Here is a 17215-nt window from a genome sequence, read left to right as displayed (position 1 = left end):
CAGAAGCCCTGTGTGACCTCAAATTTGTAGGCACACATGCTTTTGTATCATGTGCGCACTGTTGATGGGTGTAGAATACACTAATGCCTTTAAATGTATCCATAGCCAGAAATCTAACAGATTAAGGTCTGGTGAATGGTACAGCTGTGGTACCTGACCACCCCTACCAACCACTCACTGATTAAACAATTGTCATAGGTGTAGTCGTACAAGGCACAGAAAATGGTGGTACCCCACTATCCATAAACAACATTCTTTGTCTTTGTGCAAATTGTGAGTAATTTGCCACATAGATGAAATAATTCTTCCTTGTGGCTCAGTGGCCTGGTGCAAGTCTTTAAATTGGATGTCATTTCAGCATCTTGTGTGTATACCTAATATACCCCAGTAATCCTACTGGGGAATGGGGACCTACAGTTTAACATCGAATCTGAACTGAATTTGAGCCACATGTCATTCCTGGTGAATCTTCACAGAACTGATTGATTGAAGAGCATCTGTTAGTTTGTCTGGTAATGTTTATGGCTCTATGAGTCTGTCACCCAAGATTTGCTTCCCACATATTCATACTAAGTGAACCTGGTGCTTTGCTTGCACTCGTGTATTTGCATATCCCCAAACATGGTTATTGTAATAATTTATGGTCCCACTGTGTATGCACCCTACATCATCTGTAAAAAAAAATGCTCACTGTTAATTGTGGACCTCATCCTCACAAATGTACCATGTCTGCAAGTCACTGTAACAACCTGCTGAACCTTTTTTTCAGATGGAATGCGACAGAGAGGAGGATATTCTTTGGTGCACATGACATGTACCAGTTGATTAATGCCACAAACCCGTAACAAAGTACTGCATCTGCCATTTCCTGTGTAGAATAATAGAACTCCATTTCACTGTTTATGTTTTTCACATTCCATGAATTGACTTATTGTGATGCCAGCACAAACCTGTAACAATACGCATGGAATGGCTTATGTAGGAGACAGTTGTAAGAGCTATGTATGACAACAAGAAGACTAACTACAGAGACAAACACAGCCAATAAAAAATGAGCAATTAACATCAAAAGAACCACTGCAAACTGATCATCCTCACCCTTGTGCATCGACCTGTTTATGGACCAGGTAGAGCATCTTAACCAACCAAGATCTTAAATCACCACCCTGTTGCAAGTTTGTTGGTGGTGGTGTACTAGATTCAGGACTAAGACATTAAATCTCATTCCTCCACAGCCTTAAAACCTATTTTCCATTTCATCTGAGCTTCAGCTCAGCCTGATGTCGGGCTTGGTGGACTAGTGGTAAAGAGCATGTCTGAAAACTGAGAGATTGTTTGATTGAATTGCATTTGAACCACAGAAACTTTCCAGTCTGTCTTTAACTTAGCCTTAACCTCTCAGTTATTTGAAAATTCACCAGGAATGATATGGTTAAGGACACACAAGTGTTACATTTCTTACTTAGCCACTCCACAACATGTGCTTTATTGATTCCTCCTTCCATGCTGGTGGAAGATGTAGAAGATTAAGCAGCCCGTTATTCAGTGTGAACCTAAATTTCACCAACAAAATTTCAGAAGTTGTTCAGGAATATGTTCAGAGTATTTTGGAACAAGGAACCTGTGGTCTCTTGTGGTCTTTCAGAGTAACCATGTAATTACAATTTATTCAGTATGTTAACCCATTTACACTTGTTTCTGTGAAAATAAACAAAACATACAATTCAAAACACAGAGTAAATGAAACAACCATTATACAGTTGAAAAAGTACTATGATTTGTGATCGCTCAGGTTTTCTCGGCGTGATTGATTAATGGTGTGCTTCTGGGTGTTCAGTCGAGTTTTCTCACACAGAAGTTAGACTACTGACCCAGTCATTGTGCTATTATGTGTAATCACTGTCTGGACTCCAATCAGACTGCGGGTAAACATAACAGTGCAAGTCAGGCACCTAAGGAAGATGACTGGGTTGGTTGTCAAAATATTGTGCATAAGATAGAACTGAAAATTCAGTTGAACACCCAGAAGTACACCATTACTGTGCTGTGGTTGCTGTTGCTGCGGGAACGGCTCAGCCTACCGAGATTTTGCCGCTCTTCTTTTACGTTTGATGAAACCATAAATGAGGTTCATATTGGCCAACTCTTTATTATTAAACCTGTCCATAAGCTTTGCATCACTGTTAACATAAAATAGTCATCATCATCATCATCATCATCATCATCATCATTTAAGACTGATTATGCCTTTCAGTGTTCAGTCTGGAGCATAGTCCCTCTTATAAAATTCCTCCACGATCCCCTATTCAGTGCTAACATTGGTGCCCCTTCTGATGTCAAGCCTATTACTTCAAAATCATTCTTAACCGAATCGAGGTACCTTCTCCTTGGTCTGCCCCGACTCCTCCTACCCTCTACTGCTGAACCCATGAGTCTCTTGGGTAACCTTGCTTCTCCCATGCGTGTAACATGACCCCACCATCTAAGCCTGTTCGCCCTGACTGCTACATCTATAGAGTAGCAAGTACTATCTTGCCTATATCTAAAACAGACATGGCCAGAAAATCAAACACGAGACAGAACCGAGTGATGCTGTATATAAGCTTGAGGGCAAAAAGTAATGTGAACTTACTCCTCTTGATCTGCAGGGTGCATAATAATAAAGTGTGTCGGCTTCAGAATAGATTGCTTATGATATTTCTCCAGAAATAAATACAGCTGAACAATTATTTTTGTGTTGGAGGCACTCTTGGTATTACATCTTGAAAAATATTAAGCAAACAAATACACTCGGTATATTAATTTTGAGATGATGTATGAAATTTCAATTGCCTTCCTATCACATTACAACTCAGTTAAAATTATTACAAAGTTATAACTCTCTCTCTTTTGCTGGCATACAATTGAAAGAGTTGCACCAGGTGCACACACATATGTACTTGCATGTTTTCCATTCTCGAGCCCTTGCTTATGTTCTCATTTACAGCTTAACAGCTCAAATATATGGTAAGTAGTTATCTTCATTCATTTTGTTTTCATTATTATACCCAAAATGTTCCTAACTTGCTTTTTTGTGTGGTGTGTTCAGCTAGGAACAGGGCTGATTTTTCGTATTAAGGGAAGAGTGGTGGAGGGTAGTTTGTGGTGGCAGCACAGGAGGTTAGGTCTATTGCAGAAGATACGAGATCAGCATCCTGACACTTTTTAATGTGTGCAATGCTCATTGGACAGCTGTGGGCACATCATCTTCACTCTACTGTGGTGTGTGAAAGAGAGGGTGAATAAATTGTTCATAGGATGACAGAAGTTAATGAAGATGGCCAGTACTACCTTGCCTAATGACACAGTCACAAGTTCAGCACGTAAAGCAACGTGGCACATACCCAGCAGTGCTCACTTGCATGTAGGATGTGAAGTCCCAGAGTGTGAGCAGGCTTTATATGCTTCCTTTACTCACAACTATAATTCATGTTGTCACGACATAGCTAACTGGCATGTTTCCTTAGCTGCATAGTCAGGCCATGTCGCCATTGAGTCACAATCAGTGAGTGCTGTCTCACATGGAACGAGAGAGAGAACTGCTGGCTGGCTGAGTTAGCTGAATTGTGTGGTGGAGAATGAGTGGCACTTGCACAGCTTTGCAGTGCTGATGTAGTGCTTGTGTTGAGAGCAAAATGTATTAAAAATTTGAAGGCGAAGAAAAACATTAAAGACTAATAATGCACTGGATGCATAACTTCAAGCCAGCTTGATAAAAATGAGAGAAATTTTGAACTGTGATCAATGGTTCAGTGTTTCTTGATTAGCACTGGAGCTATATTTGGTGAAATAGGAGAGCTGATACTTTCATACTGGGAGGAGAATCTGACAGAGCACTAAAAGATCTAAATCAGCAGCTTTCTGTCAAAACTACTGATATCCTTGGGAGAGCTGGCCATGACAAAACTATTCCATCTGGTGTGCAAAATGTATGGGACCCTCCGTCTTCAAGAAGAATGTAATAATTCCAATTCCAAAGAAAGCAGGCAGTAATTTGTGTGAATATTACTGAACTATCAGTTTAAAAGATCATGGTTGCAAAATACTATGCAAACATACATTTATAGGATTTGTAGACTTAAAGAAAGCTTTTGACAATGTTTACTGGAATACACTCTTTGAAACTCTGAACGTAGCAGGGCAAGAAAACAGGGAGCAAAAGTCTATTTACAACTTGTACAGAAACCATACGGCTGTTGAGGGGGGAGGGGTTATGAAAGGGAAGTACTGGTTGAGAAGGGGGAGAGACAGAGATTGCTGCTGATCTCCAATGTTAGTCAGTATGTACACTGAGCAAGCAGTCAAGGAAAGAAAAGAAAAATTTGGTAAAGGAATTAAAGTTCAGGGAGAGGAAATAAAAACTTTGGGGTTTGCTGATGATATTGAAATTCTGTCAGAGGCAACAAAGGACACTGGAAAGCAGTTGAATGGAATGGGCTGTGTCTTGAAAGAATAATATAAGATCAACATTAGCAAAACTAAAACAAGGGTAATGGCATGTAGTCCTATTAAATCAGGAAATACTGAGGGAATTAGATTAGGAAATGAGACACCAAAGTAGTATTTGAGTTTAGCTATTTGGGCAGCAGAAAACTGATGACTGAAGTATAAAGGGTACAAAATGTAGGTGTAACTAATGAGGAAGTACCAAATAAAATTGGGTAGAAAAGATATATGTTGAACAACTTGATTAAAAGTAAGGGATTAGTTGGTAGGAGACACATTCTGAAACATCAAGGGATCTCCAGTTTAGTACTGGTGGGAAGTGGTGGCGGGGAGATGCAGGAGGTGGGGGTATAAATCATGGAGGAAGAAAAAAGGATGAACAAAGAAGTGGGTTCAAAAATTATATAGGTTGTAGTAGTTATTCAGAGTTGAAGAGGCTTGTGTAGGATAGAGAAGCATGGAGAGCTGCAGTAAACTAGTCTTTACACTGAAGACAACAACAACACTGAAATACCAGTAGGCATCTTCTCATATACCTTCCATGAATCAGTATGACAAGTGACTGTTTGCTGAGTATTTTGGTTAGTTGTTGATGAAAATATTTTTATTGTCATGTTTCCTTAAGCTTGCAGTTTTTTACTTGGGGAAGACGACTGTGGAATGGCACCAGATGTTGAAGATTTGGAGATAACACTTCAGGTCAGACATAGATGTATGACTGGTATAAGCATTTCAGAAATGGGCAAACATTGACTATTGATGATGACAGTTAAAGTTAGTCATTAGCTGGCGTAACACCAGAAAATTTTCAGAAAATGATGGATCAGATTTTACAATATTGTAAACAAGTCATTCAAGACCACTGCAACTCCATGGGGATATGTAATGCTACAGGTGAATGTATTCCGTCAGAAGAATTGTACATTTGAAGGAATTGGCGAAGTTTGTGACACATCTGCTTCAAGACAGTCACAAGTAACATAGCCTGCAATTATATAGGGACCTTAAACAACTACTTCAAGATGGTTCAGACTTTCTTTCAAAGGTTGTCACTGGTGACAAAAATTGGGTTTATGGCTATGATCCTCTTATAATCAGCTATATTGGACCCTCATCGCTGGGGTGAGGGGGTGGGGGGGGGGGGGGGAGACCTTGATAAATGGGTAACTTTTTTAAGTACATGTTGATCATTTTATTAGTATATCAACAACATTTTATACTGATAGGTTCATTCAGTATGGGAGCATTACGAAAATGCTCCATGAGCTCAAATGGATCCCCTTCCAAATTGATCCATATTTGTGTAACATGAACTTCTTTGTTAATTTGGTAATCTCTCATCATACTTACATGTGATAGCTTTACCTTGATTGGCACTAGCTCCACACATCTTTATATCTACCGTAACAGTACAAGGAGTTATGTTTCTGTTACATATTTGTCCATTATAAAGTTGTTTATGGAAAGATATGTTCAGAAACTAAATACATATCATTTGCTTTCTGTTACAGACTTCAACAGGCATTTTTGGACTGGGAAATTCACAGACCCGATGTGTGAAATCATATTCGACGGCACCAATACCAGATGTTTCGCGCCTGAACCCAATGCGATTAGCTAAACTAGTGTGGATAAATAATCGCACAGTGTCCCTGATGCTTGCAGATGGATCTGAAACAAGATTCAATGTCTAAAAATTTGTTTACTCAGTATATTTTATGAATGGAAAAGAATATTGGGTTCTTTATGAAAAGATCTTTTAGAATGGAGTTTGTGACTGAAGATTATTAGTGGAAGCTTTGTTTGGCTTTTTAATAGCTAAACTGTGCATGAAATATTTCAAACACGAGTTTGTGTATTGAATGTTGAATTATAGCTTCGATCTTGCACTAGCCTGTATGGATTTTTAAATTTGTGCCAATTTGAAATTATTGATCACAAATCCATTCTTTAAAATCTTTATTAACCGAGTTATAATGTTCACTCCACCCACAACATGCTGTGATAAGTTCATTGTTATAAAGTAATATATTGTTGTACAAAGTTCTGCTGTTAAATTCCATTTGTAAATAGATGCATTTAAACATTGGTTTTCAGCTCAGATTGTGTGATCTCACCCTCTCTCCCTCTCCCTCTCCCACTCTCTCTCTCTCTCTCTCTCTCTCTCCCTCTCCTCTCCTCTCCTCTCCTCTCCTCTCCTCTCTCTCTCTCTCTCTCTCTCTCTCTCTCTCTCTCTCTCTCTCTCACACACACACACACACACACACACACACACACACACACACACACACCATATGGTACAATGTTCTGTTTTCCAGCTTTGTTTGTAATAATCATACTACGATTGGCTTTTTTCCAGTAGAAAAAGCAACACTGATAATCAGTTTGTTTTTCATGTGTTTGTCTTCTGGAGCTTCAGCCATGTTGACCAGGATTCAGCATGATCAAATATGTGGAAGGCCAATATTCTTTGCTAATAATGTGACAACATTGTTTTGTCTTGATCTGTGAGGCTTGAAACTTACTGTTAAGAAATTCTTGTGTTCGAACTCGTACCTGAAACTCATTGTACTTTGGTGATACAAAGTTTATGACTATGAAGATTAATGATAAAACAATGTAAATAATTCAAATTGAGAATTAATTCTGCATAATGTACTTTGAGAAGTGCTACATGAGATCTCTTTATCATCTGGTCCGAGATTACAATACATTAATTCGATGACTGATTTTACTGTTATACAGTAATTCTAAGGCATTGCATAGCACTTAAGTTATGTGGTGCTGTTGTCCATCAGTATATCATACAATATAAATCTGTTGTTTCATAATTCACAGCTTTCAAATCAACATGTTGCATAAAGGTATTGGTGAATGTGTGTTTAAGTATGCATTTCAGAAGTGTCCCTGTACATTCCACAAATTGAATATTAGTCCCATTAATTTCAAAGTGAAATTTTTTAATAATAGTTAATTCACTGTAAGTAACTTAAAAAGAAAATGAGGATACAAACTATCCCTAGTTCAGTTTTTGTGAGACGCACAGGCACATGCAATCCCCATTACTATTTTATGTTGTAGGTTAACAGATATTATTAAACATCACAGAAAAAGACAGCTTGTTGTGCTGGAAATTGTCAGCTATATTTTATAATTTTCACCTAGCTATTGTATTAACATTTATATATTAATTTAAAATTATCGTTGCCTTGTGTTCCACTGAGAGAGTTGTCATTTGCACAGCTTATGATAATCATTACAGGCGAGTGTTTTGCAAATAAGACTTGCATATTCCAACATAATTTTGTCATTTCCCCATGCAAGTCATTTTTCCTAATTTTATTCTTGAGTATTTATTACTGTCTGTCTGTTACAACATATTTGCACGTACTAAAAAAGAAAAAAATAAGGTTTTGATGGCACATAATTGGATTTGCAAATAACTGGTAATTACTGGTTTGTTTTAGGTGTATATCACTTGACTGATGAATGTGTGTGTGTGTGTGTGTGTGTGTGTGTGTGTGTGTGTGTGTGTGTACACGTAAGTGATTGTTGTGAAAATATTTCTTGACCAGTTGTGTTCCATTACTTCATCATCAGATTTTTGTTAAGTTATATTTTTACTGTTTGTAAGTGGTGGTGTTAGAAATGTTGCAGTGTGATTGTGTGAAAAAGTTTGTTGTTGATGCAATGAGTTACCAAATTGTTGACAATAATATGTACTTAGATGTTCATTGGGTTTATGCCCTTATGTATCCCAAAATATTAAAAAAAAATCCCTCAAGTCTGTAGTCTTTCTTTTTTTGTCCCATGTGAAGGTCACTTTCTGCAAATTTTCTTTTTTATCTTTCACCATCAAAAATAGCTAATTCTAGATCATATTCTGCAGACTTAGCGCCAATTGTTACATACACTAACACATTATGTGGGTTGATATTTTCCATTATTTATTCAAAAGGACAAGGCTGGATCCTCATCTCACAATCTGACCTTGCTGCAGCCGCCCGCGAGATGATATCGTTAATTACTGTAAATAAAGTTGATATTTATATGAGGCAAACAACTGTATGATCACAATTTGCAGTGGGCACACTAAGATATGAGTACACTGGAGGTCAATGAAGTTTTGTTCAAGATTGAATTCCTACTTACCTTGTAAACTGACAGTGTCTGTGTTTTAATTTGTCAGTAAAGTAGACCCTGTAACTGCTCATCAAAAACTGTGGAAGTGATTCAATCAGGTGATTGTGTGAGTTCTGTATAGGGTTATAATATGTATTTGGATAAACACACAGATGTCATACACCTTTCCTCGCAGAATTGGACTGTTGTGTATCTATATAACAATATCATCATTGGTCTACATTTGCCTTTCATCCCTGTGTAATAAGTAATGATTTTGTCCCACCACACTACTACTGACCAGACAGGGATCATCTCGTGCATTAACACTTTTAAGCAAGAACCATTCAGTACATGGAGCAAACAGCTCTTTCACAAACTTTAAACACTGTTTGCTTTGGATGCTCTCAGCATGTCATTGCTCACAGTCTGTTGTTATTTTGGTCATTAGCCCCATGGTTGGTTTGATGACGGTTGCATATCAGAGAATTGTGTGTACAATGGAAAGATGATGTGGTAGTGTCTTGTCTTTCACATTTTAATACTGAAGCTGTTAAAAATTGTACAGATCACTCCTGCATGTAGCAACACAGTTGCCATAGCAGTCTCTTCCACTTCTGCTGACTGTGACTTCTGGAAGTTCTGCTGCCCTCTTCCAGGATGAAGCATGTTCACAGTCCAGTTCCCCTTAATCTCTTCACTGCAAGCAGCTTGTGAATACTATGCAGACTTAGTACTCACTGTTAGACACACCACAAACTGCACTGATCAGTCTATATATGTGTCAATTCTCAGACATCACAATCTACTGTAATAAATACGTCCTATTGTGGATGTGAACCCGAAGTTTCACAGTATGATGGAAAAATAACGACAAAACAAATGCTTATATTAAAAATCTGGCAGGGGGGGGGGGCAGTCAGAACCCTTAAGGCAGTGCTCCCCCTTTTCCTAACTGTGGCAAGAAAACTGGCTGAAACTTTCAGTTAAAAGGGCAGCTTGCAATTTAATGTGAAATTCAAACACATCTATCTGAAAGTTTAGCATCTTACATTGAAGAGTGTAACGAGACAGTGGCTGGCTGATATAGTTTCACAGATTTGGCTTCACCTACTTGAATGAGAGAGAACTTTTATCAGAATTTTACAAGTTACTGTGAAATTCAAAGTCAGCCTCAGGATTTTATACCATGCGAGTTTAGTGAATGACAGGAAGATGTATCATGTGAAACATTAAATAAATGGCAGTTGGATTCCGGCCTGGTACAAGTTCAGTCTTGCTGCTTGTTTACTCACATGGCTTCTCATCTGCAAAACTAGGTGTTGGTCACTGATAATTATGTTTAGGCTTGGTTTCCTTGGATCTGTAGCCATATCAGAGCTCACAGAGCAACATATGTGCTTTTAATGGAAGGTAACAATTTGAAGCTGTGGGACAGCATTGGTTTTAGAGCCTGATGATTGTTCATTGCCCCACTCAACAAGGGCTAGCTGACCATTTTTGTGAGTAACTAGAAAGTAGCCAGAACGGGCTAGCTGACCATTTTTGTGAGTAACTAGAAAGTAGCCAGAACTTATTACCTGTGATCTGTTGTTCGCTTGCTGACATCTAAACTACTGTCCTAAAAAATAACAGACTATTGTTTCAAGAAAAATGAAAAGGACATGCACTTCAATCTGCATTCAGGTGACAAAATTCTTCATTTGGATTAACAAGACAACTCCTCCTTGTCCTATGAACTATATACCGAATCGAAATTTCACAGATTTAGGCAAGTCATTTTACATATTTTTAAAGTTGGCAACTTGCTCCTCTTGGAAAAGAAAAGCTATGAAACTTCCTCAGTATCATACAATGAATTAAAATCTCCACAGGTAAATTCAAAATAAGCTTTCTTGCCAGAAAATGAAAAAATTCTAGTAAAATTCCAGTTGCTACATAGTATGTTATTCAGGTTGCACACAATAAACATGCAAAGTTCCCACAATCTAAGATGCAGTTACTTGAAATTCACTTTACAGTTCCATACCATTATTACTCTCAAAATTCCAGTTACTAAATCCTTTTGAGATAATAGAGGTTCTTCCCATGATACAACACATTACTCTTACAGTTATCCGAACGATACAGAATTGTGTACATACTGACAGTCGCGAACACAGACTGTTTCACTGAGACTCCCTAGTGGAGACTGATGTGCCTTCCTGCAGCCATCCTATAGATATGCCTGCAGGGTTCGTACATTTCTTAAAAGTGCTTAAAAGTACTTAATTTTTATACTGTGGTATAAAGATCTTTATAGGTGCTTATTTTATCTTTTTTAAATTGTGGTCCTAATAACTCCTTATTTTTGTCTTGGCAATTGTATTCAAATTTAAAAAATTGATTAACTTGTCAAAGTTAAAAACATGAAAAAAAGACTGCACGTGTAGGTTATGAGGGTTGCTCAGCTGCATGACATGTAGGGCAAGAGGGGTAAGGCTATCCCTCCCTCAGGCATGTAGAATAGTATAAGGAGGTTTGTTTGTACTGTTGCCCCGATGATGATTACACGAATATTTTGTCAGAATTTGTAAGCGGTGGGTCCTTGAGGTACGGCAATATGCAAACATGAGAAGTAAGTTTAAACAGGTTCATTAACAAAGGCTGATTGTAAAACACACTCACTACGTGTACCCATCATCACTGTGTCTGACATCCAAATTACAGTCATATCGAAAGGCTCCACGGTAAGCTAAGAAAAGAGACATATTTGTGCCCGAGGCCGCGCTAGTTAATACTGCAAGCTGCGGACGGCGGGCAGTGGCGTACTCTGCACCGCAGTGCAGCCAGACGCACGTCTGCTGACCAAGCAAATTGGCAGCATTCCAGATGGGTCGGCTGGCGAGCACATGTTACGTACAGTACGGTTGCACGCAATCCGTAGACCCGTACATCACTCTCCCCAGAGAAAAAGAGCAACCATAAATGGCTCAAAACGACCTCCTGGGTGTTATGAATCGATTTTGCCATTTGTGGCATCAGAAGGCACAGCAATTTCATCTTTCGTTTGTTTTTTTTTTTTTTTTTCCTACAGAAGTCATGAAGATACTGAGAAAACACGCTCATATATGCAAATAACAACGAATCACACACAAAAAATTTAACTTTCACGAATCACAGTCTCAGAATGTGTTACAAACACTAAGAGGATAAAAATTTATACCCATCAGGGCGTGAACTGACGACCTCTAGCATGGTAGTTCCTTGCCTTAGCCATTTGGCCACAACAAATGATGCATAACACGTGCTCTATTTCTGTTTAGTTTAATGCAGAGGGACGCAGGCTGACTTTGTTGCAGAATGATGTGAGCGTAAGCCATAACTGCATGAAATTCTGGAAGGTTTCCACTGTCAGGCTTCACAAAATACCTTACTTAAAAATTGTAAACGCGTTTCGATAATTAATAACTAAACCATCTACAGGAAAAAGTACGCAAAGTCACCAGTAATTTCAGCTAACATTTATGTAATAGACGTAAGCAGAGCTGATGTCTTGAAATTTAATGATTTTTAGACTCTTAATTTACATAAAAACAACAGGTTTTTTCTGAGAATATTGACCGAAAATGTTTTTTTGGATGTTATAATCATTCACAGTAACAATAATACAAACCGTATTTATAACAAATGAAAACGATTTATTATGAACTCATTTTACACTCGAGTGCAACCCAGTGTCTCTTCAGTAGAAAGTAGTCACTAAATCCAAAACTAAAACCACTCAACTGAACGAGTGGCCATACCGGAACCTAGCTACCTCTCGGTATAGTTTTAAATCCACAGGCAGACAGATTGGTAATAGGCCGCAGAAGCTTACAGAATGGCAGCTTTGACTAACGAACCAAAAACGACATCATTACCGAGGCTAACCTACTGCACCAAGTGGAATGGACGATACAGAATGGTGCTCCAGCATCGTGTCTCTGGGCTACCTCAGCCCACCGCACTCTGCATCCTGCGTCACAGCGCGGGCAACGGTAGGTGGACATACTGGAGAAACATATTGCGCATGTCACTAACTAGAGAAGGGTTCAAAGTTTTATGTTTGGGTGGACTCTGTACTATACACTCAACATGAGCACCATGCTTTCGAGAAACATCGAAACGCTAGTCCACCTCTGATTATTGAATTGACAGCTCCAACAATTTCATTTCTCAGCTCTTGAAGAGTAGCTGCCATAGGTTGGACAAAGACTCTGTCATCTATGTACACCCACAGAAAAAAAATCGCAAGGTGTGAGGTCTGATGACCTGCGACACCAAAAGCAATGAACATCTTATTGTACACCTCTTCCAGTGCAACATTTTGGGATGGTGGTGTTAAGATCACGCCACTCCTCGAGATTAAAGTTATATGGGGCACCGCCATGCATAAAAATGAAATCATTGGAATCTTCGTGAAGTTGAGGAAACAATCAGTTTTACAGCATGTCCAAGTATGACATTCCTGTCACAGTTTTCTCCACAAAAAAGAAAGTTCCATAAACTTATGAATAGGAACAGCACAAAACACACTCAGTTTCGGTGATTTTATTTCGTGGTCGACGACGATGCCACGAGTTTGTGACCCCCAGATTCTTACATCATGACGATTTACTTTACCAGACAGATGAAACGTCAGTTCGTCTGAAAAGATGAGCCGTTCGGAAAACGTGTCCTCTGCCATGGCCTGGAGAACTGAAATGCGAAATTCATATCTTCCGTTATGGTCGCCAGGACGCAATTGCTGTAGTAATGACGACTTGTAAGGTTCCATATACAGGTGCCATTTTAGAATATCGTTTCAGAAGACGCCATACCATTGTTTGAGGAAGTTAAAGTTCCTGGCATGCCCATCTTCCGAGGACTCCGTGTGAACGTACCTCGGTTACGCTCGACATTTTCATTAGACGGGCCTGTCTGATTAGTGCTCTTCCCTTTGCATGTACAAACAACTTCCTATGCGAGTCATAAACATGGTTGTGTAGAAGCGGCTTCTTGCTGAATCTGTGGCAGATATAAGCTGCAGTTAACAATGCATTGACTTCGCGCAAACTCCAATGCACGGAATGATTTCTCTTGTAGTGCAGTCACCAAGTTGCTACAAACAACCAACAGCGTACCTGTACCAAACATGCACAATGTGTTTCTATGTTTTATAGTTTATCTCTAATAAACAAGTGAAGTCTGTTCTTTCTTTTTGAGTTATATAGGGTGACAATTATTGAACTATATGAAAAAAACGTAAATTAGTTACAAACTACGGCGTGCACACGCTTTATTCAACATGTAAACGTTACTACAGATATTCAGATTTAGGTTATGACATGTACGATGTACCTGCTATCATTCGTGATGATGTGGCGCAGACGAATAGCGAAATTCTGCATGAGCTCTCGATGCCCTCCTGAATGGCTGCTTTCAACTCGGCAATGGTTTTGGGGTTATTGCTGTACACTTTGTCTTTAATATAACCTCACAAAAAGGAGTCGTATGCGTTCAGAGCCTGAGAATATGGCGGCCAATCGAGGCCCATGCCAGTGGCCTTTGGGTACCCCACAGCGAGAAAGCGGTCCTCAGAGTGTTCCTCCAGGACATCAAACACACTCCTGCTTCGATGTGGTCGAGATCCATCTTGCATGAACCACATCTTGTCCATCAGGATCACTCTGGATAATTGGGATGAAATCATCTTTCAAAACCTCCACGTACCGTTCGGTACTCACCATGCCATCAAGGAATATCGCACTGATTATTCCGTGACTGGACATCGCACATCACACAGTCACCTCAACGGGTGAAAAGGCTTCTCGATCGCGAAATGCGGATTCTCAGTCCCCTAAATGTGCCAACTTTGCTTATTGACGAACCCATCCAAATGAATGTGGGCCGACAACAACAACGCGTGTGCGCATGTGCATACTGTTCCCCATCATGCCTCGCGGCCAATCTTGCAGTTTGAACTTCCTAATGCAAACCGTTCAGAAGTTGTCACGATTTTATTTCATATAGTTCAATAATCATCACCCTACGTGTACGTATAAAAATAAGGAACAAATGGAAAGAAACACAAAATAAGAACAGCTTTCGCTTGGATACAATGAGGACGATAATTTTGTAACTTCTACATTTACAACAGACACCTTTACAAAAGAAGAGTAGCCTAGCAGAGAGACGTGCAGCACTGCCCCCCCCCCCTCCCCCCTGCCATCTCTCTCTCCCTAAATGGTTCAAATGGCTCTAAGCACTATGACACTTAACATCTGAGGTCATCAGTCCCCTAGACCTAGAACTACTTAAACCTAACAAACCTAAGGACATCACACACATCCATGCCCAAGGCAGCAGGATTCGAACCTGCGACCGTAGCAGCAGCGCGGTTCCGGACTGAAGTGCCTAGAACCGCTCGGTCACAGCGGCCGGTTCTCTCATATATACAGGGTGGTCCATTGATCGTGACCGGGCCAAGTATCTCACGAAATAAGCGTCAAACGAAAAAACTACAAAGAACGAAACTTGTCTAGCTTGAAGGGGGAAACCAGATGGCGATATGGTTTGCCCGCTAGATGGCGTTTTTTTAAAATAGGAACCCCATTTTTATTACATATTCGTGTAGTACAAAAAGAAATATAAATGTTTTAGTTGGACCACTTTTTTCGCTTTGTGATAGACGGCGCTGTAATAGTCACAAACATATGGCTCACAACGTTAGACGAACAGTTGGTAACAGGTAGGTTTTTTAAATTAAAATACAGAACGTAGGTACGTTTGAACATTTTATTTCGGTTGTTCCAGTGTGATACATGTACCTTTGTGAACTTATCATTTCTGAGAACACATGCTGTTACAGCGTGATTACCTGTGAATACCACATTAAAGCAATAATTGCTCAAAATGATGTCCGTCAACCTCAATGCATTTGGCAATACGTGTAACGACATTCCTCTCAACAGCGAGTAGTTCGCCTTCCGTAATGTTCGCACATGATTGACAATGCAATGACGCATGTTGTCAGGCGTTGTCGGTGGATCACGATAGCAAATATCCTTTTACTTTCCCCACAGAAAGAAATCCGGAGACGTCAGATCCGGTGAACGTGCGGGCCATGGTATGGTGCTTCGACGACCAATCCACCTGTCATGAAATATGCTATTCAATACCGCTTCAACCGCACGCGAGCTATGTGCCGTGCCGGACATCCATCATGTTGGAAGTACATCGCCATTCTGTCATGCACTGAAACATCTTGTAGTAACATCGGTAGAACATTACGTAGGAAATCAGCATACATTGCACCATTTAGATTGCCATCGATAAAATGAGGGCCAATTATCCTTCCTCCCATAATGCCGCGCCATACATTAACCCGCCAAGGTCGCTGATGTTCCACTTGTCGCAGCCATCGTGGATTTTCCGTTGCCCAATAGTGCATATTATGCCGGTCTACGTTACCGCTGTTGGTGAATGACGCTTCGTCGCTAAATAGAACGCGTGCAAAAAATCTGTCATCATCCCGTAATTTCTCTTGTGCCCAATGGCAGAACTGTACACGACGTTCAAAGTCGTTGCCATGCAATTCCTGGTGCATATTAAATATGGTACGGGCGCAATCGATGTTGATGTAGCATTCTCAACAATGACGTTTTTGAGATTCCCGATTCTCGCGCAGTTTGTCTGCTACTGATGTGCGGATTAGCCGCGACAGCAGCTAAAACACCTACTTGGGCATCATCGTTTGTTGCAGGTCGTGGTTGACGTTTCACATGTGACTGAACACTTCCGGTTCCCTTAAATAACGTAACTATCCGGCGAACGGTCCGGACACTTGGATGATGTCGTCCAGGATACCGAGCAGCATACATAGCACACGCTCGTTGGCCATTTTGATCACAATTGTCATACATCAACACGATATCGACTATTCCGCAATTAGTAATCGGTCCATTTTAACATGGGTAACGCATCACGAAGCAAATACTGTCCGCACTGGCGCAATGTTACGTGATAGCACCGCTTATACGTTTGACTATTACAGCGCCATCTATCACAAAGCGAAAAAAGTGGTCCAACTAAAACATTCATATTTCTTTACTTACTGCACAAATATGTAATAAAAATAGGGGTTCCTATTTAAAAAAAACCGCAATTGATATCCGTTTGACCTATGGCAGCGCCATCTATTGGGCCAATCACAGCGCCATCTGGTTTCCCTTTTCAATCTAGATGAGTTTGGTTCTTTGTAGTTTTTTTTCGTTTTATGCTTATTTCGTGAGATATTTGGCCCGGTCACTATCAATGGCCCACCCTGACATCATCAATTAAGAGTGCAGTGGGCACGAGACCATCAATGGAAACGAGTCGGCTCTTCGGATGAATCACATTTTTGCTACACTAAGTAGATGGCCGTCTCCACAAACGCAGTCATCGAGGTAAACGGCGGCTGGAAACGTGCAGCGCGCCACGGACGCAGGCTGGTGGGAGCAGGGGTATACGACTCGGACAACCGGGAGATCTGGGAAAAACCCGGGAATTTTTTAGAATTTCGGGAATTTTTCGTTGTTTTAGTTTTCAGTTAAATGTTTGTAAT

At 39.9% G+C, this 17215-nt stretch overlaps 1 protein-coding gene across 4 annotated transcripts in view; it reads left to right on the top strand.

Annotated features, from left to right (window-relative positions):
• Positions 1 to 8269, top strand: part of LOC126185052 (WD repeat-containing protein 7) — a 352004-nt gene extending 343735 nt beyond the window's left edge. For all 4 annotated transcript variants that reach the window (XM_049927810.1, XM_049927808.1, XM_049927809.1 and 1 more), the window contains one exon: positions 5997 to 8269. In XM_049927810.1, the coding sequence (XP_049783767.1) occupies positions 5997 to 6179 (183 nt within the window). In that variant the 3' untranslated portion in view covers positions 6180 to 8269. The remainder of the gene's footprint in view (positions 1 to 5996) is intronic.
• The last annotated feature ends 8946 nt before the right edge of the window (positions 8270 to 17215 follow it).

The sequence above is a fragment of the Schistocerca cancellata genome, chromosome 4, assembly GCF_023864275.1.
Source record: "Schistocerca cancellata isolate TAMUIC-IGC-003103 chromosome 4, iqSchCanc2.1, whole genome shotgun sequence".
NCBI classification, from domain to species: domain Eukaryota; kingdom Metazoa; phylum Arthropoda; class Insecta; order Orthoptera; family Acrididae; genus Schistocerca; species Schistocerca cancellata.
Note: the sequence above shows the minus strand (reverse complement) of the source record. Positions and strands in the feature narration are given on the sequence as shown.